Raw genomic sequence first — 25,624 nt, 5'->3', positions numbered from 1 at the left:
GTTCCCCTGCAGTAAAGGCTTTGACACTGGTGCAATTTTTCTGTGAATTGTATGCTGTCATTCTGAAGTGATCTACTATGTCTGGATTTACAGAGGTAGAAGGTAGGTGCTGTTGAAGGCATTGGTGACACAGACAAAGATGTAGTAGCAGTCTTATGGTATGCGGTGACTTTTCGCAACTCCTGTGAAGAACAGAGTCACTTTAGCTGACCTGATGACAGAGGAGATCTTTGTCAGTGCTATTGCATGTTTAGGTAGTAAACTGTTTATGTTTTCCTTTTAAGTTCATGGAGATCAGGGGCAAAATTAAATTGTCACCTCTATATTGCAGAGGTAATATTATCACATATATATAGTAAGTGTGTCATCTGAAAAAATGCAACATTTTAATGGATAGTGGCTGCTACTTCATTGTTTACATTTAACTACATTACATTTACTACGTTGCACTTGCATTTAATTAACCTTAGTGCTTTAATTTCAATATTTCCATGCTGTCTCCCTTTTTCAGTTCCCTAATTATGTCGTTAGTGTTTGGACATGGTTGTCTTTATATCCTTTTCTCTGCTATCCCTGCCTTGCCTGATGCTTCTACTTACTGGCAGTGCTCATACAAAGGAATCAAAGAAGTTCTTGTTATTCTTTCCCATAGTCAAGGAGATTCAGATCTTTCAGTGCCTTCTTGTGTAGTGTTATTTTATGCACTAGCATTTTTTTTCACTTACTGTATTGTTTCCCCTACTGTATTGTTTCCCACTTATCAGTTTCTCAACATGTAGACACGAGAACTATGGTCCCTTCTGCAGTTTGAGGCTAAGCAGTGCCTTTTTCAGCATTAAAGGGACATTCCTGTTTCTTTTCTTCTGGAAATGCATCTAAGGGTAACTGTGTTGATTTAATACTTGAGAGGCCAAACAGAGTGGTTTGTAAACGTTTTTCAGAAGCAATATATATCAAGGACTGTCTCGTTGTGGAACTATGGACCACGTCTCCTCTCTTTAGATACTTTTCATTGGTAATAAACAGCCTTCCGTTGTTTCACGTGTGCTTCATGTGAAACATGTACACGTTTGAGATTAGGAATAAGTGGGAATTCCACATTGTTTGTAGCTGCTTAGTTAATTTTCTCTATAGCTTCTTTAATTTATTAACAGTTTTTATCACATGAGGATGTAGTAAAGATGTGTACTTGAATATGTGCTTGGCTTTAGTAGGCTGGGTATTTAATAGATCTAGATGACTTTTCTGTGTGGATGAGCAGAGGTATACTTTAAGATAGAAAATATTTTTCTGTAACAATAGTTCATTTAACAACATGTGACCTGCTTTGTGGTGTGGGTTTTATTTATTTATTTTTTACACTGGCAGGGAATTCAAAATGTTACCTAAAATCTCTGCATAGACTGATAGATTTACCTTCTTATTTATAACTTTTGCTTGAGTTAGTTTTGAACAACTGGAAGGAATTTATTTGGCTTGGCCTCTTGTCCTCTACGCTGGGAGCAAACGAGAAACCAGCTCCTGGTCAGACCTCGACTCTTCTGCCAGAACAAAAAGATGAAATGGCAATTAACTGGGCAGAGCTGGCAAGGCTGAAATTCAGCTGCTAGCAAACTGTGATGGTTCTTAAATTGCCTTCTCTGCTTCTTTGAGCTACAAATTCCAAATGCCAGAAAAGACAACTTTGTCAGCGTCAGGCATAAAATACCTGGGGCTGTGAGAGGATTTGACTAGGAAACTTGATGGTGGAGTGCAGTTGCAATCTTATATAAAGCGCGTAGGCAAGGGAGGGCTTGGTGGTTCTGTGGTGCTCTTTGCAGTTCTGCGCGTAGAGCAGCTGCACATCCCTCTTACAAGATGGGATTTTGGAGTTGGTCCTAAACTAGTTCGTAGATTTACGGGTTTATTTGGACAATAAAAGCGCTGCTTTTTGCAGTGTCCCGCTCCATGTCCATTTGATACCGTCTTTTCCTGTCTCATGAGTTGGAGGACTATGTACTCCAACTATTACTATGCAATTAGGGTTGGATCCAGGTCTGAGAATAAAGCTAAACCTGAACTTTGTTGAAAACGTGAAGCATTTCTCCCATGTAGCTTCAAGTCTTGCCTTTGAAAGCCGGGGAGGAGAATTACACAGATAAAGATCGTAGTGCATGATGCCAGGTACTCCTTTGGTTAACAGTGATTAAGTGATGAAACCTGAAAGCAATGTGAGTGATGAAGCCAAAATTTAACCAGTTGCTTAGACTTAGAGTGATGTCGGTTTTGGTCCTGCATGGTCCCATCTCTGCTAGGTAATGAAGTGGCACAAGGGGCGTTTCCTGTGGCTCCAAAGCCAGCTGGCACGGTGTGACCACATCTGTACCATTGCACTCCCTCGGCCAGAGCTCCCAATGGCTTCTGAGTCTTGGTGGTGGCAGCCAAGGGCCCACTGGAGACTGAGGTGACCACTGGCCAGTGTGGAACTGGTTAATACAGGGAGATAATGCAAAGTCTCCAATGCAGGAAGGCTAGAGAGGGGAGAGAGGCTTATTTCCTTTCCTCCCTCGGGCTGGGGTCGGCTGGTCTGCCTTTCGGTGCTTTGCTTGGCGCATAACCTTTGCTGACACTTCATGAGTGTTTGAAATATTTATTTTCAGCCTTATTGGATACCAGCCATTTACTAAGCAAGTTGACATCTATTTTGGATTCTTTTTTTCTAAGTAAAGAAAGAACTTCTGCATCAAAAGAAAGGAGATACAAATGATCTGTTGCTAAACTTGACAGGTTTTTTTGATATAATATTGTTAGGCTCCGTTTCAATTAGCTTTGAAATCTGCTCAAATACTGCTGCTGTTCAGTATTTCTGTCAAAAAAAAAAAAAAAAAAGATTGCAGCAAGTGTTCAGAAAAGACACAAACTAAGAAATACCACAGAAGGAAACATTCAGCTGCTGAAATAATTTGCTCCAAACTGTGTGTTGTTGCTGGAATTGCTTGGTGTAGATAAAAGCATGCTGTGTTTGACAAAGCAACAGGAAAATATCATTACTCTTCTGAGACTTTTTTTTTTCATAGGAAGCTCTTATTTTGGCTTGTGACTTTATTTATTTATTTGTCCTAAAGCACGAATGCTTTTGCTTCGTGATTCAGAACAACTATAATGAGGCTATGAAGAAAATGAGCGTATGGAGGAGATTCCACCGAGAGTCCCATTTTCCTGGACTTTCAGTGCTAACAGACTTTGAAGGATGCCAAAGCACCTTTTATCCCTGAAACGGTGGGCAGGACTCTTCAGTAAACATCTGACAATAGACAGCGAGCAATCATAATTAGATTGGATACAGAACAAAAATCGAGTAAGATCCGTAGCAGTTGCCTGTTATTGTTAGTGTTCTGCAAGGGTGACAGCCAGTGTGGATGCTGACTTTGATTTCTCTTTGATTTCACCTTCAGAAGATGTTAATTCTGTCCCTGTTGTCTCTTCCTATGCAGGTCTTCTTCAAAGTTGTATTAAATGCGTTACCCACTTAACCAAATTCTTTGGGCCTCCAAATATCATCTTTTCTGACAGTACAGACTGTACTGTACATGCATGCTTTTTTCCTGCATCCAATTTCCAGTCAAGAGCTGGCCAAAAAACAAACTGCAGGTTTGAGAGAAGTGCAATAGAGAGAAGTTTGGTGGATTACAGAACAGAAAGGGATGATTTTTTTTTTTATTTTTTTCCTTTTTATTTTATTTTATTTTTGCTCTCTAGGAAATGTGTGTCTGAACAGGAACCTGGGGAAGGGCATCTAACAATAACATATGGGAAAATCATAAGCAGGGGACACCAAGTAAATTGTTCACTTCTCCACTGTTGGGGCAGAATACTGCTTTGGCTCTGGTCTTATTTGTAAGCATAATTACAGTCCTACAGTATCTCTCAGAAGTTGAGTTAAACTTACTTAGTAGAATTTTAGTGTCTCAGAAACCTAACAGCCATAAAGTGTTTGTGTTCAAAGACAGAGTGAAATTATTCTTGCAAAAAATCATGTGATTGTCTTTGAAATATGTACAGCTCTACAAAACAGAATAAATACTTATTCTGGACAATTCATATATGGGAAATCTTGCAACAGGAGGAAAAACATACTATTAGATCCTCATCTGTGCAGGCTAAAGCAAGGCATCGTGTTTAGTTTGCCTCTTTTTACCCACGGCTTTCAACTTTTTCCCCTTCACTTCCCCTTTCCCCTTCCCCAAAACAAACAAAATAATACATTTTTTTGTAACGGTTTTTGTGCCTTTTTTTTTTTTTTTACCCTTTACTATTTTTGTAGGCTTGTCGGAATATTTACTGAGCTAAAAATTGGGTGGAGGTTTTAGTCAATTTAGTTTTATTAAGATAAAAGATAAGACTTGTATTCATGAAAACTTCAGTAATTTAAAATTTTGCATTATACAGTAATTACTTAAAATACTCTCTCCTATGCTGGACGTGATTACACTTCAGAACTGTTTTCTGTTTGAAAAGTAGAAGTTACTATATTTTTTTGGCCTCTCCTTGTCCCTCAAGGCCTTCCTTGGCCACTGTGCTGCAGAGATGCAGGACTGAGGGGACTGAGACCTTCTGGAAGTTAGATACTTCAGGTGCTGATTTTGCCTTGTAAGTTTGCCTTTGAAAAAGTGAAAATAATGTGGAAATAATTTAAAAGACTGTCAGAGCTGTTTTAACGTATTATCCATTGACAATTTTATTAGTAGAAATATGATGTAAAATTCTACAGTTTGGAGTTCAGTAGTTCTACTTGTGTTTCGAAGTGAACCAAAAAAAAAAAAAAAAATCCCTCTGCTTCCCAGCCCTGAGCACTTAATACCTATGGTACCTAGAGGCTATCAGAAATCAGAACAGAAATGATGCACCGAAAGTTCTGATGGTTAAAGTCTGAATCCTTTCGTGCTTATTTTTATTAAAAAATGACTCAACATTCTAAAAAATCTGTTTTTAACTACAATCATACAGGTAAGCTGCCAGTAATTGAGTAACACTGTGACCTTGAGCCTTGTTGAATTGTCCCAGGTGAGCTGAGTGAAGCTGATTGCTTTGGCTGTCTTGTCAGCTGAATCAGTAGAGCACATGAGTGCCTTGGATATGAATTATCAAAAATAAATAAATAAAGTGCACAAGAAAAGAATTCATGAGGTGTGACTCTTTCATAATGTATATTTTGTGCTCGAAATGATAGCAGAAGTTGCATCACCAGGCAATGCTGGCCCAGGTGGAACTAGAGGAGGCATTGCACAACTGATGCACCCTGAGCATGGGTTGGCCATGGTGAAGGGATGCAATGAATACTTTGCTCACAGGTCTCACCAGAGAAGCAGTGAAATGTGGGAATCCTGCTCTGAGCATCCCACTAGATGGACTTTCTCCACTAGCAGGTTCAGACTTTCTTCTTGTCCACCTCCTGGTCATGCTCAGTCAAACCGTGTCCTGCTTCTGTCTGCTTCTAACTCCTAGAGAATCTCTGTTCTTGTGGTCAGTTTGTGAATCCCAGATTTACCCCTGGAGGGTTCCAGCTGCAATCTCGAGCAGGTGATGTGGGAAAGTGGATAATGCGGTGTTGGGGCTGGCGTGTGAGCAAGGTGTGCTCAGAGATGAAGTTCTCTAACAGTGATATTTGCTGAGATCCTGGGTCCTGTTCTGCCCATGTGTGAAGCATGTTTCAGTCAGCAGCTTGCATGTGGGCAAATTTTAACAGGGAGAAAGAAAGGCGCATTTCTGATGAGAGTGAACACTGCTCCATTTCAAATGCTTGCTATAAAAAACAGGCTAGAACTACTAAAAAATGCAAGGATTTTTAATAGGAGTAAAGAGATCCATTTTCAGCTGTTTTTTTTTCTTTTTTTTTTTTTTTTTTTCTTTTCATAAAAATTACTGTCTTAAGATGCAATCCTAGTTTTATTTGGAAGTAAGCTCAGCTGGTTAACCATTGTGAGTGGTATAATAGCAAGAAGTTTGGCTGCTGCTCAAGTCAGGTGGTACCAATTGTGCACATCATCATGAATATGTTTTATCGTTTCAGTGATTTTTACTTTGTTACGCGCTGAGGCTTTTTTTTTTCCTTTTAGAATTTGCTTCAACTGCTTGATAAAGCAAATGCCTAAAATTTTCATTTCCATAGCGCATACAATAGAACAGCAGAAACAGCTAATCTCAAGTCTAATACTTTATTCTAACCTGTTTTTTCTACTTTAAGAGGACTTTCAGATTACATGCAAAATCAAATGCTATAAGCTCGCTAAAAGCCTCCTCCAAATGTTTGGTTTCAGTCCACTTGATAACTCTTTCCTTATGCGAAGACCTGTTCCAGGCAGCCTTTTAGTGAGTGTGATTTCCCCTAGGAAAAAGATTATGTCTGTCTGAAGGGGAAAAAAAAAAAAAAGTTATTTGCAAGGTAAGTGATGAAGAGGTTAAAAACCTCTTATTGCACTCATAGGCTGGATGCCTTCTGCTGGGGTTTCAGGGATGTCTGAAGCAGTTACCTGTCTGTGAGGAACAGTGTGGCTTTAGCAGGTTTGGCTTTTTTTTTTTCCTGATGACCACACTTGGGCTGCATAAAATCATTTTCCGAATGGAACATTTGAGTGTGGTAAGGAGTTTGGATTTGACGTATTAAGGCAGGTAATATTCGAGGTTGTAGAGGTAATGAACAGAACAGTGTAGAAATGCAGAGAGGTGACATAATATCAAGGACTTGTGGCTTTGATATGTCTGCAAGCATCTTAAAGTTCATACCAGTGACATAGATCAGCCAGATTGTGTTTTAATGGGAATAGAATGGTGTGGCAATACATTAGGCTGATGTTTTTTTTCAGTCTGTCCATTATGATCCATCACTGCTTCTGCTTGCTATCTCAGTTGCCTGATTCTGCATGCTATTGCAAAACTGCTGGTGGAGTTTTGTCAACCACTCATGCTAGTTTTTTGGAATTCTAGTTAGTTGACATTAACTCAATTCATGGGAGTTTTTGCACAATTGTAGGTCACAAATGTTCATGTAGACTTGTGTCGATCCCATAGAAAGGGAATGGTAGGCAGCAGTGCACAGAAAGCTGAGATAATGAAGATGAATGCAAGAATGAATCTTGGTATAGGTACAAATGTAGGTCTGTGATGGTTTTCTTTGTTTTGTTTTTATTTTTTTTTGTTTGTTTGTTTGTTTGTTTTTTGGTCTGACTGCATGGTGTTTGGTTATGCCTGTTCCCTGCATTTCTCATACACCCTTACTATTCCCCTTCCTTGAAGCCCAGGTTATTAATGTATCTCACTTTCCAGGATTTGCAGCTGAGAGACTAGAGCCAAGGCCAGGCTAAGCAGTCAGGTTGGTGCAAGGTTTGGGAGAACATGACATTAAATGCTGTGCCTTCGTTATTGCATGGGGTGCACCAAGAAAATCCGAGTTTTTGTGGTTTTGTGCAGGATGCTTCTCAGCAGGAGGTAGCAGGAGCAGATCGAGGGGATGTATAAGCATCAGGAAGTTGTGCTTTTTTCTTCTTATTTGAAGGAGAAAACAGATACATGTGGTTATTACAGCACACAGTAGATACCTAGGAAATACTGAATAATAAATTATGCAAATAGCCATAAGCAATGTTTAGGTGGGCCTTTTATGATTTTAATAATTCAACTTTGGAGCATGGTGCTACAGGCTCCTGCTGCTCCTCTCTGAACAGTAAGTAAACAGGCCCCAGGATGGCTCCAAATTAAGCTGAAAACATTCAAGTCATTTAATGTACACCTTCAGTGGCCATTGCCAGATCACGGCGTTCCAACTGAATGCTTGATCTATTTCATTATTTATAAGTTCTTGAGTGTTTAAAGTGTAAATGAGACTTTTCTAAACAGAACCAATAAGCCCCAATGTTAATTCGCTTGAGTAATGGCTAAAGGAATTGAAAAGCAAACAAGATTTGCAAAATCAGTCTTTAATATATATTTGTGATCTGACATGCTGCGAAATGTCCCTGAGAACTCTAAAACAGATTACCTGCATATGGTTTGCCCACGGAAATGTGATGAATGGGTAGCTGCCCTGCACTCCGTCTCTGCGGGTTGCGTGCTGAAATGCTTTTTTGGGTAGAATAGTTTGCTTTTGGATTGCGCTGGCCAAAGACAGACCCCAGCGTATGCCTGCCTCCTGTTTATCAATCTTGTTTGTCTGTCCTGAGAGCTCAAGTCCCACCCCATTTGCTCAATCCCAGAGATGTGTTTTAGGTTAGTTTTGAAATAAGACTTTCTGCTTTGAGAGGCAAACCTAGCCAAAGCTTGGCTTTTCCTGAGTGACAAAAATCTGTGTTTACAAAGAAGCATTCTTTCTGGAATCAAAATGTAAAATAGATGTTTTTACATTTCCTTCAGAATGGCAATAGAAATACTGTATTATTTCAGAAAAATATAAATGAAATGGAAATGAAACAGCCAGACCCTCTAATTTCCACATACCTTGTGTATAAAGGAGATGTTGCCCAGGAAGGAAGCATTGGTCGAGGAGGATGAACCAAAGGACCTTTGCTTCATGAGTACCTTCTAAGATCTTGAGGCACTTACTTCCTGAGAGAGCCAGGGAGCCCTAATTGTTCCAGCTTGGCTAATTCTTTCTAAGTTGAGTGTCTGGGACTTGTAGGTTCTCCCATTCAGTACAAGGAACCGAAAAGCCTGAGGTGGCCCTAGCTGTAGCCCTTCCTGCTCGTCTGCATGCCCCAAAGCTCAAGGAGATCCCCATGCTCTCCCAGGCAGATTGTTATTATTATTTTATTTTTGGGTGTTGGGGGAAGGAGGGTGTGTATTAACAGGTACAGGAACCCACAGGTACTGACTTAACACTCTTCTGTGCTCCTGGTGTATGTAGGCACCAAGAGCCTTGTCTTGTGTTCCCAGGTACCAAGACAAATAAGACAGATCTCTGATGAAAGCCTGTTTGTATTGCAGCAGCATTTGTCAAAGTTGACTGAGAATATATCAGGGGACTTAAAAGTTGTGTTACCAGAAAATGATCGATCCTCTCTTGAGGAAGCGCAAGGACTGCAAATACGAACATTATCGCCATGTTCCGTAGTTGCCAAAAAAAAAAAAAAAAAAAAAAAGCATTTGGCACAAAGTTAATGCAGGGATACTTGCAGTTTTCATCAGCATTTTTTGCAGGTTGTTTTTCATTACCAGAATTGTTTACCCCCAGTTTTCAGGTCAGTGCTGTGGCAGGGCTTCCCAGACGGGATGGCTCAGAACTGGGACTTGGTTCTGCGCGCGTGGTGACTTTGCTGTGTCTGGGTCTTATGGGCCTGTCTTAATTCTGAGGCACTTGACCATATAGCACAGACACAGTAAGTTTAAATCTGAAGTGTGTCGTGCTAGAAAATAGCAAGTGTGTCCTGGGCTTCCACTAATGGCTCTGTAGTCACACAGCTAAGCCTTGGTTCTGCTCTGTCTTGGCTTGGTACCCGCTTGGCAGGTGAAGAGTAAACACAATATTTACTAATGTTTATTAAAAAAGTCTCAATAAAATAAAATGGGTCCGAAATAGAAATGAGATTGCTATTGTGATAATATATTTAAATGTGAAGGCTTGGATACCCTTGGGAACATCACTGCTCTTTTAAATGCAAATCATTTTGTTTGCAGGTACCTAACATAATAATCTATGCACATAATCAGAGAATTTGTATTCCCAGGAGCTCAGTTCTAGCTTGGATATACATGAACCTTGCTAATATACATATTTTTCCCTAAAAGTGCCAAAATAAAACCAGGAGTTTTCAACACAGAAAGGTGTACTAAGCTTACTTGCTTACTGAGGTGGTAACTTTCTTTTTCAGTGCAAAAGCTAGTTTACTGCGTTTGGTACCGTGGCAAAAAAAACTTCCAAAATTCATTACTTTGGGGTAATTTTAATATTACAACATGTGGCAGCACCCTGCTGGAGTTCTGTGAAGTTTCACTTTCCTGTGGGCACCTTCAGCTCCAAGGTTTCTCTGTAATGGTTCTCCATCATCTCTGAATATTTAGAAAGGCAAAAAGTAACTTTTCAGCTGTGACTTTCATAAACTAGACCAAATTCAGGAAGAGGTCCAGTGTGGGAATGGAAGTAAGACTTGCTGAGGTTTTTGCTGTGTCTCTCACAAATAACAAGATTGTAGAATACAGAGCTCTGTGCTTTCCTGTGACTCTGACTGTAGGGATTTTCTTCCTGGTGAAAGTTTGTCTGACATTCCTAAAGACACCCGGTGCTGCAAGTCTTTTCTTCCAAGAACCATTATGACCTGTCCTGAGGTTAGGTTGGAGGTGGGGGGTTCTTATATCTGACCCTTCCTCCAGCCCCTGGATCCAAGGCTGCCCTCCTCAGAGCAGGGGCAGCAACAGCAAATGTACACCACCTTGTGCGCCTTTGCTGTTTTCAGTCAGGCTGCTTAAAACAGGCTCTGTATTTGTTTCATGGCAGTCTGAGTAACCTCTGGCAGAGGGCAGAATGGTCGACTTGTGGGCAGCATCCCTGACAGGGGTGCTCTGGTACATGAGGGGATGGGACTCGTGCATACAAAATATCCTTCCTGTCACAGTTGTCCCCCATGCAGGGAAACTTTTCTTCACCAGCCAGAAAAATGAGAACTTTTTGAAGGGTTCACGCTATTTCAGATGGAAATGTATTTTATATTTTTGTGTATTGTTGTGGCAGTCTACAGTATGATAGCAGCATCTGACACCAGAAGGCCTCTCTGACTGAAGCAGTACTGGATTTTTTTCCCATCAGTGAGTTCATGCCATCTGCACTCTGTTGTCTGACTTGTTCCAACCTCGTTCATCTGCTGTTCTTTTAGGCTGTGACATGGTGTTTGCTCTTGTTGCTGCTGTACTGTATTGTTTTATCCATTTACGTCAACTTTAGACGTGTTGAAAGTTTTCCCTCCTCATTTGACAATGGGGTAATCCCTTTGCTTTTTTATTTTTCACAAAATAGTGTTTTGAAGCACAGTAAAAACTTACGGAAAGCTGATTCGATTCCCTTATCAAAGAATGAGGCAAACTGCTCAAGTTCCAAATAGCATCATCCTTTAGAAGTTTGCCTCCAAGTGATCCCTTTCTGCCTATTTATACATATCCTCTTTGATGGTGCGCAGCATCACCTTTTGCATTTACATCACCTCCAAGAGTTGCTATTGCCAGCATCTTCTGGGAAGTGAGACAAGTAATGGTGTTCGCTGGAGTAGCCCCAAGACTTTTCATCTTGCTGGTGACCGTAGTATGTGCGTTTTTACTATTTCTGTGCTGTCTGCCAACAAGATTTTTTTTGTATTATTATCTTTAATTTTCCCAGGTACCATAGTCTGTGTATTTTTTTGTCTCAATTGTTTCCTTGTCTGTGTGGATAAGTTCATAAGGTATCATTTACTGTTAATGGTAAATCTCTTTCGTGGGTCTGGGAATATTTTTTCCTGAGTTGGCAGCTTTTGTGTAGGTAATGGAGAATGGTGTGGTAGCCTTAGTAAATATGGCTTTGGTCCCATTTGCTAAACTAAAAATAAAATACAGAAGAGGAATCCCACAATTTAAAATTTTATTAGAGCAGACATTTCACCCTGGCGGAGTTGCCGGAGACTTATCAGCCATCTGAGCAGATACGAGGGGGTTTGGGGGCTCAGGAGGCTGCCAAAAGCCCCTGGCCTGGGGGGTCCAGGCTGTGCCACGACCCTGAGCTCCCCTCCAGCCGTTTCAAGAACTCGGGCTGCTCGGCTGACCTGGGGAGAGGGCAGCCTGCCAGTTGTTTGGTGTGTTTGGAGCATGAGGTACAGTTAGCTCTTGTGGAAATGGTGCTTTGGGCAACGCCTATTCAGTGCATGCAGCCGTAACCTTTTTAAAAGCTTTGGGAGAAGAGTTTGTGTGGTTTGGAAATGCCTCAAACATCTCTCTTAACCTAGTAAGCCTTTGGACAAGGGAGATCTGAACCCAGGATGAAGGAGATAAAATTCACCTCGATTTCTGAAATTTGGCAAGTACCATTAGCAAAGCCTCTTCAAAGAATTAAAGTGTCATGCAATAAGAGAAAGGATTTTTGCACTGATAGATAAGCAGCAACAACAAAAAAAGAGCAGCATTGCTGAATTTCACAGTTCAGAGAAGTCACTAATGGGTTCCTGCAAAACTCTCAACTAAGACCTGAATATTCACAGAATCACCTAGGATGGAAGAGACCTCCAACATCACCTAGCCCAACCTCTGACCTGACACTAACAAGTCCTCCACTAAACCAGATCGCTGAGCTCTGCATCTAAACGACTTTTCAAGACCTCCAGGGATGGTGACTCCACCACTTCCCTGGGCAGCCCATCCCAACACCTAACAACCCTTTCGGTAAAGAAGTTCTTCCTAATATCCAATCTAAACCTCCCCTGGCACAATTTTAGCCCATTCCCCCCAAAAGAAGCACTCACACAACCCCTGAGAATCGGCAAGAGCTGTTTATTGCCAGGACATCTTGTAGGCAAGCCTGCGGGATGTCCGTGGTGTTTGGTGGCTCCAAGCTAATGCTTGTGATGGAGCCTGAGCAACGAGCAGGGGGCTTCACCGCTCTGCATGGCTGTCCTCGCACACAAGACCTGCTGCTCGCCTGGCTCTTCTCGTCTCCTTCCTGCCGCCCCAGCTGGCAGTCAGAGGGCCCAGATGCTCAGCGAGTGCTGGGCCAGCTGCAGGGGGCCTGTTTTATAGGGCCCGCAGCAAAGTGATGGCCACGGTGGCCTCAGCAAGCCTCTGCGATGGAGTGGCCCACGCGTGGCCGAAGGTGGCGGTGCTGGGAGCGGCCTGGAAGATGCCCTCCTGTGGACAAGGAGGAGGGTTGGGGGGCTGAGGGCCCCTTTTCTGGGGCTGGCTCCCTGGGGCCATTTGGCTTGCCAGAGAGAAAGGCTGCCCCTCGGCCACAGGGACTGCCCTGCACCTCCCAGCCTGTGCCCTGGGTTTATTTCTAACACTGCTTTTTAGGCAATTTCATTCTATTCTTTATGGAAAAGAACAGAAGCAAGGTGCATCTCCAGCCCTAATTCCCACGTGCGCTTTGTGCTCTGAGTGAAGAATTTCTTCCTCACGTCACATCTCATCTCAATCTCCCCTCCATTTATCCAATATTCAGCGTATTTATAAATTTTCCAGTAGTAGTCATCTGGCTTGGATGTCCAGAGTAATTAAAAAAAAAAAAAAAAGGGAGGAGGGTGGTGTATGCAGGGAACTTTATTATTGAGTAGAGTGAATGGCAGGTGAAATGTAATCTAGGTAAATGAAAAGTCATGCCCATAGGGCAAAAAGTTGATCACAGCTTCATATCTGAAATAACTTTTAAGTGGCTATTATCACTGCGTTAAGAACTGGGTTTTATTGAGGATTTAAATTAAAAAATAATAATAATAAAAGGACAACTAAGTGGTTTTAGCAGCAGCATGCAGCACCTGAGCTGGTTAAAAAAGGAGAAATGAAATGCTAGAAGCTGATGTGGCCAATGGAGGAGGAGGAGGTTCTAGGAAGCAGCCAGTGCTTGCTCAGGTGTTTTGGGGCGTAAGCTGCGATTTACTCCAGTTTACCTTGCGTTGCTACTATAGTATCTGGGAGCAAGAGTCTGGATTTTGCTCTGGGTGGTCTATGGGCAGGCTGGATGGAGCTCTGGGCAGCCTGATCTGGTGGAAGGTGTCCCTGCCCATGGCAAGGGTTGGAACTGGCTGAGCTTTAAGGTCTCTTCCAGCCCAAGCTGTGCTGTGATTCTGTGACTGTGTGGTGGAGGAATCTTCTCTGCCAAGAATCAACTTCTACCAACCTGTCTTTAGGTAGAAGTGATGGGTTCTGTTGAGGTATGGAGAAATAAAATAATGGTATGTTGAAAATCAACAAGCTTGAGTCAGTCCTTAGATACTGGCATGCATTACCTGTGTAATTTAAGTTTCTCAGTACAGGCTTTCTGTCGGGTGCCCTTGTAGAAGATAATAGAAAAATCAACGTTAGTGGCTTCAGCATGGGGCCTTGCGGTGACCTTCCCCCATAAAATATCAAAGGCGGAACAGGAGGACCCTTCTGTGTGAACCAGGCAATTACCCTGCTGCTGTAACTCCAAGCATTGAAAAAAAAAAAAAAAAGTTTTAAAAAAGATTTATGAACAACTTATTTTTTCTTTTTTCTTTTTTTTTTAAGCATTCAGAACTCATTGTTTTCACTTTTTTTTCTTTTTCTTTCTTTTTTTTTTTTTTTTTTTTCTCCCTAGGGCACTAGGGAGATAAGGATAGGGCACTTGTTTTTGTCTGAGATGCTTCTTTGTTATAATTTTTCAGGATGGGGTTTTGTGCAAATTGTATACAACTTAGACTTGATGAAGTAAAGTTGCAACTTGTTAATTTAGGCCACAGCCCCAACCCCTGGCTTCTCCACTCCTCAGCCCCATTTGCGTCTGGACAACCTACTCTCTACGCCTGAATTCTTTTTTCCTGCATCCCTGGTCTGTGTGTTGGCTTGCTTTAATCTCTGCTTGTCTTGTTGATGCTGTGTTAATCTCTGCTTCACTCTTTACTTTTTGCTGTTTTATCCCAGGCTTCTTTCTCTCTCTCCCCACACTCAATCTTTATGTGTTTATCTCTTGCTTGTCCTCGTAGAAGGAGGGGGAAAAATAGGGACCATCATACTTTTCTTCTCCTGTTTTCTTTTGATCGTTGTTATCTTTCTGTGTAGAATGTAAACACTATGGGTCAGAAGTCTGTGACGTATGAGTCACTTGAAGTAAAGAGGTGCATCTTCTGTGCCTTTATGGGGCTCTGAGCATATCACTAAAGAAGCAGAGGGAAGGCGAGGAGGAAGGAGTGTGATTCCTAATGTCCCACAGGAGAGGCATGTGTACGCTCTGATCTAAGTGGGATCACCGTGCCGCTGCCTTTCCAACATCAGGAAACGTCTTCCACCATCTTGCTGCATCCTTTCAGCCTGAGGCAGAAGAAGTTCATGCTAGACCTCTGTCTTTGTGCTGGCTAGGAATAAGTAAAAAAAAGAAAAAAAAAAGAAAAAAGGAAAAAAAGGAAAATGTGTGACCTCAGGTTATCATGAACTCAGACCGGTACCGTACAAAGTCTGAAGGGCAGACCTTTTCCTTGTCGTACTCAGATTCTTACAGTGGCTTCAGGTGGGAAGTCATAAGATCTTGGTGGGATGACCAGGTGTTAAAGCCTAAAGTTTGAATTTGTCTTAACTCTTAGTTTTTTGACAAAGTAATAGGCTGGTTTTAGCTGTAATTGTTCAGAGACTGTGGCTGCATACAGAGATGGAAGAGGGGAGACTGGGCAGGAGCACAGGAAAATAATCTTGAAACAACCTTGGAAACTTCTCAAAGATCTCTACTGATGATGTGAGCAGAAAGAGTTGGAAATGTGTAACCCTAGCGCTGGCTTTGCAGAATCATCCTATTCTTTTGTTCATAAAACAGAGTGGTTCTAAGTAAGTTCAGGATAATGTTCAGAGCTTACTTTCTGCAGTAAGGTTTTCATTTATTTGAGACTTCTTATTTATTGCTATTTAATCCATCCTTTACTACAGACATACACCTGCAAATGTAGAAAAATAAGTTTGTGATCCAGGTTTTGCTATGAAAACTCTATAGAATATCAAAGCAAGCAACTACCATTTCAACTGATCCATCTAATGCCTTTCTATAAGAAATTAATCTCCATTTTCAAATTGCTTTACAGTCAGTGGCAGGCAGAGGAAAGCAGTACAGAGGTAGAGGTATTTTATAATGCACATTTGTTCTATCTGAAAGAAACCTGGCATATTACACACTGCATAAAAGTTGCTGAGGAGTCACTAAGAGGAGAAGCAACTGGATGCGTGCAGGTGAAACTCATGTTTTGTAGGATGTTTTTAGTGGTCCTGGGCAGGCAGAGGTGGGACTTGCAGGCAGAAACCTTCCTGAATTCCTGAGTTCTCTCTGCCTATTCTGGTCTCTACTCGGCCAACAGAAGATGCAAGAGGGTAGGCACCAAGGAGAGTGTCCTTCAACCTTTGGTAGAAGGTTATTCACCACTGGGAGTGTCTGACATCCGCTTTCCCAGCTCCATATTTGAACACCAGCCAAGATGCCTCTCATCTTCACCACCGCCAAGTATAAGCATGGTGGCTTGCTGCTCTCCAGAGGTGCTATCTGTAACAGCTGTCTCAGGAGTTTCTTATTTCTGTAGGGCTCCCAGTTCTCACTATTCTACCTTGGTTGGTTTTATTTATTTTTAATACACAAAGCCTAGAGAAAAATCACCATTGTTTTAGAGTGCAGAAGTGATGAGTTTTCTTTCATCTGTTGATAATTATTGGTACTTGCCCTTACCGTAGCTCAAAGAGTTGAGTATGTGTGTGTTTATGCCTTTTAACTACCATCTTTTTTCCTTTTTATTTAGGAAACTTAATCTCCTTTCCCATAAGTAAATAAGCAATATGTAATATTCCTCATTTAATGTACTGTGCCTCTGTGAGTACAATGCGTAGGATAGCTGATTCTTCCTTAAAGTCACTTCTTCCAGATGGATAACATACATAATTCTCCCAGGCTAAATACCACAGGCTGAAAAATTCACAACTTTTGTTCCAAGCTGTAGGAAACACTGTGTTTGTTTAATGTAAATTCCCTGACATGTTGCTTGGACTTGTTATATAGACTTGATTAATATGCTGAAATGTAAAATATGTTCTGTGTGAACAGCAAAATACTATTTTTGACTGTTTAACCTTTTCATACATCAATCAGTTGAAGTAGTTGCTAATGTAATTCAGTGATGTCAGAGGTTAATCATGCTGTTGCAAGAGGCTTTATCTTTTTGTCAACTTCAGAAGTAAGAACAACAAGTTTTAGGCAGTTCTTGAAGGAAGGATAAATACATTTGGATGATAAAATCTTCAGACTGTACTTATGTCTCAGTGTGGGCTTCAGCCACGTAGCTTGTGAGCGCTCCTGTGGATTTTGTCATTCTGTGTTCCACACTTGAATGCAGCTGGAGGCCCATCAAGTACAAAGGATGTGGAACATTACGCACTGTTGTCTACAACATCCTCATGAGGGTAAGATGTGTCCAGTTTGAATTTTGTGTTTGTGCAGAATCATGGCTTGCTTAATTGGTTGCAGTTAAGTATGGCTCTTTGTCACTGAGACTGACCATCTGGGGCGTGTAGATCCTTAGTCCCCTGTTCAGGCATGAAGTTTAGTCTTTGCCTGCTGCACCACTTTGGTAACATTAAATGCAGAGTAGGGATGTGCTCCACGTGTCTTGTGCTCAGCATCTGTGGAAGGAGAAATCCTGCTCCTGGCTCTCTTCCATCTTTTTTGTCATCACTTCAAGTAAGAAGACAGTGAAAATTTCATTGCCTGGAGAAGGTTATTCTGGGAGTTGTTGAAGGACAGCACAGTCGCTGGTCACAGCCAGCACAGGTTCACAAAGAGGGAAGGGATCGTCCTGCTCTGCTTGGCCTGCTGTGGCCTCACATCGAGCACCACATGTGGGTTGGGGTGCCGCAGTACTGGAGGGGCGTAAAGCTATTAGAGAGCCCCCAGAGGAGGCTGTGAGGATGGTGAAGGGCCCAGAGGGCAAGGCGTGTGAGGAGCAGCTGAGGGCCCTCGGTTTGTTCAGCCCAGAGCAGAGGAGGTGAGGGGAGGCCTCATGGCGGCCTGCAGCTCCCTCATGGAGCTTGTGGGTCCCTGCCAACTTAGGTTAGTCTGTGATTGTGTGATGCTTTTCTAGAGCTTCCAACTGAACTTTTTAAATCAGAAATAATATGTGTGGAAGTAAACAACCCCCTTTTTTCGTTTAGTGGTGTTTGAATTTAGGAAACTGATGTGAATGCCTTGTGACTACTGAAAGCTGAGCACTGCAGGTTTTGTTCAGCTAGATTCTGTTCTCTGATTCATGTGCTGGCATAAGGGTTGCTCCCAGGCCAATCGTAATTCACTGGCTTTTTAAAGAAAGGGCTCTGCTGAAATGTTCAGCTAAAATAATCCCAAGATGTATTTAAATCAATCAGTAAGTTCTCACTGAGTACTAAGGGTCTGCTCTCTTTAGCAGAGCGTAAACAGCTAATTCTGTATTTCATGACTTTTGTGCCTGAGTCCCTTGTAATGCGCTTCCCATGGAAAGATCACCTTCTCCTGAGATTAATGTGAAAAAAGAAACACTTCCCTGTTATTTCAGTCTAATGAAGATTTTCAGCTTCTGGATTCATCTCAAAGGGATAGTGTGGTGTACAACTATTGTTTCAATATTTACAAATAAAGCAGCAGTGCTTTATAAATTTTATTTCTGTTGGCTTCTTTTGTAGCTATATGTTGAATAATTCCCAGCAAGCTCAGATAGCATTTATGAGTAAATGTCGTTGTTTTCAGAATAGTATTATCACACCTGAAAATAATATTGCTCTTTTTAGTCAATTATGTTCACTTCTGTTTGTTTTTTTTTGTTTGTTTTTTTTTTTTTTTACTTTTCTCTCTCTCTCTCTCTCTTTTTTTTTTAACCTAACTTGCTTGACTTTCATTCCTTGAGACTGGTTCCATATTAATTCCCTTTAAATTGTGATCGTGCTGTGAGATGCAAGATCCTTACTCATGTGTCCTCTGTGGATTTTGAACAGCTCCCCACTAGGGTAAAATTAAAATTCCAGTGTAGTTCCAGAAGAAGGTATGTTGCTTCTGTAACAAGGTAAAAGACTTCATTTCAGTGAGAACATCACTTGGGCTTTTCACAAAAAGGTTATGAAAGCTATTGTATTAGTGCATTGCCAATATCAAGGGATGTGTTTGTTTTTGCATGTACGGTGAATTTATGGACAAAATGTCTATATGGTTGCATCAGACTCTGCATGTATTCAGATTTATTACTTCCCTGGCATTTTAGGTCAAGGACAGAGGCAGGATGTAAGCACCAAAACAATAGATATTAAAAAACAGCCAAAAAAAAAAAAAAAAACACACAAAAAGAACACAACACAATTTCAGATTCTTTTTAGTTTACAAAAGTAGTATTTTAAGGATGATTTTAAAAATGGCTTGTTTGTGTACTGCTGTTTCTTGATTAGAGAGTATGAGTGCTTTGCGAATTTCTTAAACAAACCCATTGTGTTTTTAAGAACAAAGGAGTTGCTGAAAACAAAGCAGGTAGTGCTTTGTTAAATCAAGCAGGTAGCTATTATGGAGTGCAACAGAGGAGAGTCAAATTGGATGGAGAATTCAAAGCTGTAAGGTCGGTTAAGTAGCAGTGTTTTACTAGAGACTGTACAAAATTCATCATTGCATCAAGATTTTAAGTTGATTAAATATTAAAAAAAAAGAAGTATGTAATTGTAGGTGTTTTTTGGTTTTTTTTTTTTTTTTTTTTTTTCAGCTACATTAAAAATTAAGTTACTATTTGATCTCCTCAGCCCTTGCTTAAGGTTGACTTTGGCAGAAGCCAATTTTCTGGAAACTAGGCAAAGGAGGGTGAAGCCTCCATGGACCCAGAGCAACAAGCCAAACGAATGATGCGTGTGACTGTTTTACAGTGCTTTCCCCCTTGCATAGATGTTGCAGTCCAAAATTATTGTACTTCTTTTTTTGCCTGTAAGGAAAACATAGTGTCATGCTTAAAGTGCAGAAAGGGCTTTTGCAATTAAGTCCTTGCGTCTTGCCCCTTCCAAACACACTCATTGCCATGAGGAATTTATACATGCCTTTGAAGAACATATTTTTTTCTCTGATTACTTGCGTGCACTTCTCGGAAAGGTGATTGCTACCTTCTCACAGGGGCACAGCCCTGCAGACTTATTTAATTAGCAGTCAGAGCTCTGCCACAATTACTGGTCTAACCCCTTTTGTGCCAGATATGTTGGGTATGCGTATAGGCCACATGGCTGTAAAGTTTGAGAGCAATTTCCCCTCACTACTGTCCTTTCATTCAGGACCTACTAATGATGGATTATTACCTTTTTATTATCTGGAGTTTTGTGGAAAACAGGGACTAGCTTTCATTATAAGACAATCTTTTATTTATTTGTACACTTAAGTTTTTAGAGACGGAGAAACACTTGTATTTCACAATTGCTGAAGCATCCGAAGTGTATCAGCTTGAAGTTGTGAGAGCTTCATGTCCTGGTACCTTTTGCCATTAGGTGTCTTCACAGCCTTCATCATGGGAAAGCAGACAGAAACTGTTGCTGCTTTTTCCTTCCTCTATTTCCTAATCATGTCATCTGGTTCTTGCAATTGCCACAGCAATTGCATCACTCAAAAAAAAAAAATGCATTTTCTTACATCCCTTAAGCTACCCCTTTTCCCAGCAGGAATATGTGCACGGGTTATTTTCTAGTAGTCGCAGCTCAGGTAGCCCAAAATGCCTTATGTGGTGACATTCACCGGTGGAAATTGGAGATTATCATTTCCCTTTGCAGTCATTTGAAGAGAGGTGTAGGGCCTTTCATTGGTAGTGGAGTTGGTGAAGATGTAGCCAGAACTTTGACTTCACCTTCAGGTCTGAACAAGAAGACTAAGAAGTTGAAAACAACTCAAGCCATTACGGTGGTCATGGTGTTTGTTGTCTTGGTTGTTTTCAGGGAGGCTGGTTTTGGGCACCTTTTCAGATGATCTCAAATTTTGGTTGCTAACTTCTTTGCATCATCACTGGGGCATAATTATGAGGGCAATGTACAGAAGCTCGCGGATTTTGTTGGTGGTTGGACAAATAAACGCTTAGAACTGCTACAGGGTTGGTAGTCAGCTTGTTTTTCCTGGTGAAATACCCTCCCAATAAAACTGGCGGCAGCCTCTGGAAAGCTGTATGAGCTTCAAGCTGCTGGGCTGGGGTAACACTGTATAGAACCTCTCACAAGAGGTCGTGCCAATAGCCCCAAAACTCTGTTTCTCACGTGGCTAAAAGGGTGTTGTTCTTCCAACTTAAAAAACTTATTTGATCTAAAGTTACAGATGCTTGGCAGTGTTTGTTACTGTCATCTCTAAAACAGTAGTTTCAAAATAAACAGTTGAAAAAACCTTACTGTGGTGTGTTCCTCAGTACAGTTGTAAAACTATAAAGAGACCAATAATTAGTTTTCCCATTTTATCCATAACAAAGCATCATTCCGACTCAGAGCCCTTCTCCGTGCAGATTCATGTATTTATAGTCACTGTCATTGTAAACTGAGGGTGTAAAGAAACTTTACTCTGCTTTTTGAAACAAATTATTTGGGTCTGCAAAACATGAGGTTATCTCATCAGTATTTTTCACCAATTTAAATGTTCTACAGCTAGTGACATTCACAGATTTTTTTCTTACCTGTCAACGAATTTAATCCAATATTATTTCTTGTAATGCTTTGTGTGAAGAAACCTGGGTAGTGTTAATTCTTTAGCAAAAAATGAAGTCTTAGGGAAGTGTTCATAGGTACTGTGCATGCACCTCTGAGACTCTGGAGTACAACGTTCATGGTAGTTAGTAATGCTTGACATTTGGAAAGGAAGCAGGAGTGTAGGCAAGGTTTAACTGACATGATGGGACAAGAGAAGAAAAGCAGATTATACGTGCTGAGTACATGTTTGGTCCTAATTGGTTTCCCTTTTGTCTTGTTCGACATCGTTTTCTTTTTGCTACAATCTAGTTTGCTGTTGAAGAACAATGTCTTTTTTTTTTTCTTGTAGAGCTTCATGTAACTGTTTTTTGTTGCTGTTGTGTTTTTTTTTCTTCTCCCCCCCTCACCTTGTTGTGTTGTACTTGCTACAGAAAATGTACTTCCATTTTGGTTGTTACTTGATTGCATTCTTTTGAGGTAAGATTGGGGGATGATTACTCAATAGAGGAAAAAAATGGTAATGTTAAATAGTTATCTTTGATGGGTCTCATCCTCGACACAAGTTATTTCACTTTGTTTTTCTTCTAGTGTTCTCTGAAATAGCTTCAGTGTCAGAGGCAGTTTTTCACTCAAGATAATCAGACTTCTTAAACATCACTCAGAACATAAAATACCAGAAACACGTGTTAGAAAATTGTATTTTGAGTATTGCCATTATTAGTAAAATATATAAAAATGTCAGTGAATGCATAAAAGTCTCCCTTGTGTGCCCTTTGTTTTTTTTTGCAGGCACTATCCTGGTTGACAATATGCTGATCAAAGGGACAGCAGGCGGCCCAGACCCCACCATTGAACTCTCCTTAAAGGACAATGTGGATTACTGGGTGATCCTCGATCCCATCAGCCAGAGGCTGTACCTAAACAGCACTGGCCGAGTTCTGGACAGGGACGTAAGTTTGGAGTTTGTTTCCTTTTCTCCCCGTAGACTTTATTTTCTGAGTCAGTGTATAATTGAAGAGTGATCATAAACACAAGAATTGCTAGAACATAATAGCAGCATCTATCTTTTGTCCCCAGATGAATGTGAACAGAGTTAATTTGATTCTTTGTAAAGACTTACTGGAAGCACACTTGGTGATGTGCATAACAATATTATGTGGGCAAAGACAATAATGAAAAGCAAACTTGGCGATGTGCATAACAATTATGTGTGGGCAAACACAATAACAAAGACAGAACAAATAGTTGTGTGAATTAGCAGAAATACTTCTTGCACCAAAATTGTTTATTGAATCAAAAGCATTTTTATGTTTTGCTGCTGTTGTCTGGGAGAAGTCCTGCTCACCTCATGGCCCATGACTCAAAGCCTGCTCTACCTGTGTACATTAGCTTATGAAATGTAAGAGAAAGCAAAGGAGTTGTACATGTTACAATTCACATTTCAATATCAATTTACTTGCAAAGCTTGACATACTCAAATGAAAATGTGCTAGTGTTTTTTTTTTGTTTTTTTGTTTTGTTTTGTTTTGTTTTTTTAATGTAAGGTAACACAGAATTTGTGTGGTATGCTTTTTCCTAGTAGCATTAAATGTTTTTAGGCAAGTTTTATTTTTTTGTGGAAAGATTATAAAAAAGGAATGTTCTCATCTATGCTAATTTCATCCAAGAGGAATGCTTTTTAAAAGTACAGTCATTGCCTCGATGTTACAACATTGCTGCAGTTCAGCAGAGTCTGCAAGAAAAACTGGCTTACAAGTGACTGTAAGCAACATGGAAAGTGTGATTTAAAGATCAGGAGTTCTCCTTGGCATCAATGAAAGTTTGATTTATATTGGCTTGATTGAGTAATTTGTTTTCTCCATGTATTTTGATATATGTTCATTAGTATCAAAAACAACATGCACATTTATCATCATTTCCATTTTATTTTTTTTAAAAGCTAATTGAATTCAGCCGTTCTTAATTAGCTTAATTCACAAACTATTTTAAAAAGTAAAATGAAGGTAATCAACACAAAACACGACAGAACAGACCTGTGGACAAAGGAGATTCCTGTGCATTAGCCGAGAGGTGGCATTGCCTCCAGTGCCCAACAGCTGGCTGCCTTTGAGATGGGCAGGAGTTGGACTGCTGTGTTAGTGACAGTTTGTCTAAGCTCATAAATGCTTTATATCCTTATGAATACCTAGGCATTTCTTGCAAAGAACAGCACTGTAGACTCAAGTCACAAGGAAATGAATGAATGGTATAAATTTGCTTAATTTACATCTGGGTAATAATGTTTTTACATTAGTTTTTATGGGATTATTTCTTCATTTTTACTATGAGCTAGGAAACACTTGGAAAAAAACAACTAGTATTTACAGAAGGTGGATTCAATGCATTTTTATCCCTAGTGCTGCATAAGATTGCTTATTTGTGTTTGCTTAAATTTATAAGGGTATGAAAAGAAAAAATGAGATTTAGGGTAGTAATACAGATTTTGGGTGTGAGCCCTGCTGTATCTCTCTTCCGTGGTCTCAGTGAATCTCAATTTAAGTTGCAAGCCAAAAAAAAATGAAAGCAACCTGTGAAAACCCAACCTGCTGATCAAGTTAAAGTGTGGAACTTATGCCATGAACTTGATTAATACGTCTCTCATCTAACAGGTGTTTCCAACCTTCAGAACTAGAACTATACAAACCCCTAAATCAGAAAATCATTTGGGAGTGCGTGCAGTTCTTTGTTTCTTTGTTTCTGTATTTGTTTAACAAAGAAAAGCTGCATTTCTCATCTTTCAAGTGAAAACTATGTGAAACCTTGTAATACCAATAGATTTTTTTTTATTAATTCCAACCTTAAAATGAAGTTTTTGATTACAGAGCAGAAATTGGAGTCTGATTCACAAATGGTGCATATGTGATTACATGCAATATGGTTGGATGCTCTTGCCATTTTTCTCTTGTGTGACCGCCTGTCAACCCTCTGCTGATTCAGATAACCCAATCTCATTCTTTCTTTTATTACTTTTCTTGAAAGAAAATCCAATTAGAATCCATTGACTGATTTTACTGAGAATGACAGTATATTTTTCCAAATAAAATTGGATAAAAAGAAAATTTCCGACCTCCCTTCCAAAACTTCAAGTACGTAGGAAGGATGAATAGAGATCAGTCAGAACCGGAGGGGAAAGAAACTGCTAAAATGTGTTAGGATAACTTGTCCCCAGTATGATAAACAAACGGTGCCATTATGTATTTACATTTATTGTCAGTAAATGTCAAAATTGACAAGCGTTTATTTACAGATCTGATTTCAAATCTAAGCGCTGACCAAGCAGAAATAAAAATAGTCTTATGCTGACATACCTCAAGAAAAGGGAAAAAACATTTTTAACATTTTCGTATGAAAAAGACCAAATGATGCTTGCAAATCCACAACATCACAGATTTATGTATCTGCAGCTACAAACAGCTATCATTTTCTTAGGTATCACCAACAACTGCAGATGATCTCAGTTGCATTTTTAACTTCTTAAAGATGGTCTAAAAATTCTATGATTCTTGCAGAGAATGCCAGCTTGCAAAATAGAGATAATAACTTTCAAGTTTTAATTTGAGTTAGCAATTATATTTGGTATATTCCTACCTGTGTTAGAAGTAGAAGCACCTCACAGTTGGCTGCAGATTTTTACAGCAATGAGAACCCATTATTAGATAAAGGCTCACGCTGTACCTAATTGCTGAGAAAGTTGAGTGCAAAGAGTTTAAGGAAGAATCAAAATTTCAGGTAAGATCTCCACAACAACGTAAAACCACCTTCTTTTCCCACGTCTGCTGACTCTTTAAAAAATGATCAGTGCCACAGTCTGAAGGGTAAAGAAAGCCATATGGTTCTAAAATCCATTATAGCAAAACTGGAAAAAAATCAATCACTCAGAGAAACTGTAGCATTTAGAATGAGTGAAAGCATAATTATGCAGATACTTAATTATGGTATAATTTTAAGTCTCACAATCTCAATACAAAAAGCTGTTTGTTCTCTACAGTACAGTGAATTCATGGGCATTTGTAAATTATGCTTTTGAGTAGTTTAGTCTTATGAAGACTGAGGTCAATAAATACAGAGGATTCTTCTTTTGTCCCTTCCCATGTGTGCTTGCTCTCTGCTGACTGTTAGATAATAAATCAAAATGGAGTTATTTTTATTTGAATATTATGGTGTTCAGTGTAGTAAAACCGAGACTCTGGATTGTCTATACGTAGCAGTGACCAAGTTGTTTTTAAATTACTTGATAAACACAGATAGTAGGATC

General features: G+C 40.1%; 1 protein-coding gene across 17 annotated transcripts in view; it reads left to right on the top strand.

The window, feature by feature from the left end:
- The window catches only part of PCDH15 (protocadherin related 15), an 805,380-nt gene that overhangs the window by 524,715 nt on the left and 255,041 nt on the right, over positions 1–25,624 (top strand). For all 17 annotated transcript variants that reach the window (XM_072040299.1, XM_072040297.1, XM_072040296.1 and 14 more), the window contains one exon: positions 22,120–22,280. In XM_072040299.1, the coding sequence (XP_071896400.1) occupies positions 22,120–22,280 (161 nt within the window). The remainder of the gene's footprint in view (positions 1–22,119; positions 22,281–25,624) is intronic.

This window comes from Anas platyrhynchos, chromosome 6, assembly GCF_047663525.1.
Source record: "Anas platyrhynchos isolate ZD024472 breed Pekin duck chromosome 6, IASCAAS_PekinDuck_T2T, whole genome shotgun sequence".
NCBI lineage: Eukaryota > Metazoa > Chordata > Aves > Anseriformes > Anatidae > Anas > Anas platyrhynchos.
Note: the sequence above shows the minus strand (reverse complement) of the source record. Positions and strands in the feature narration are given on the sequence as shown.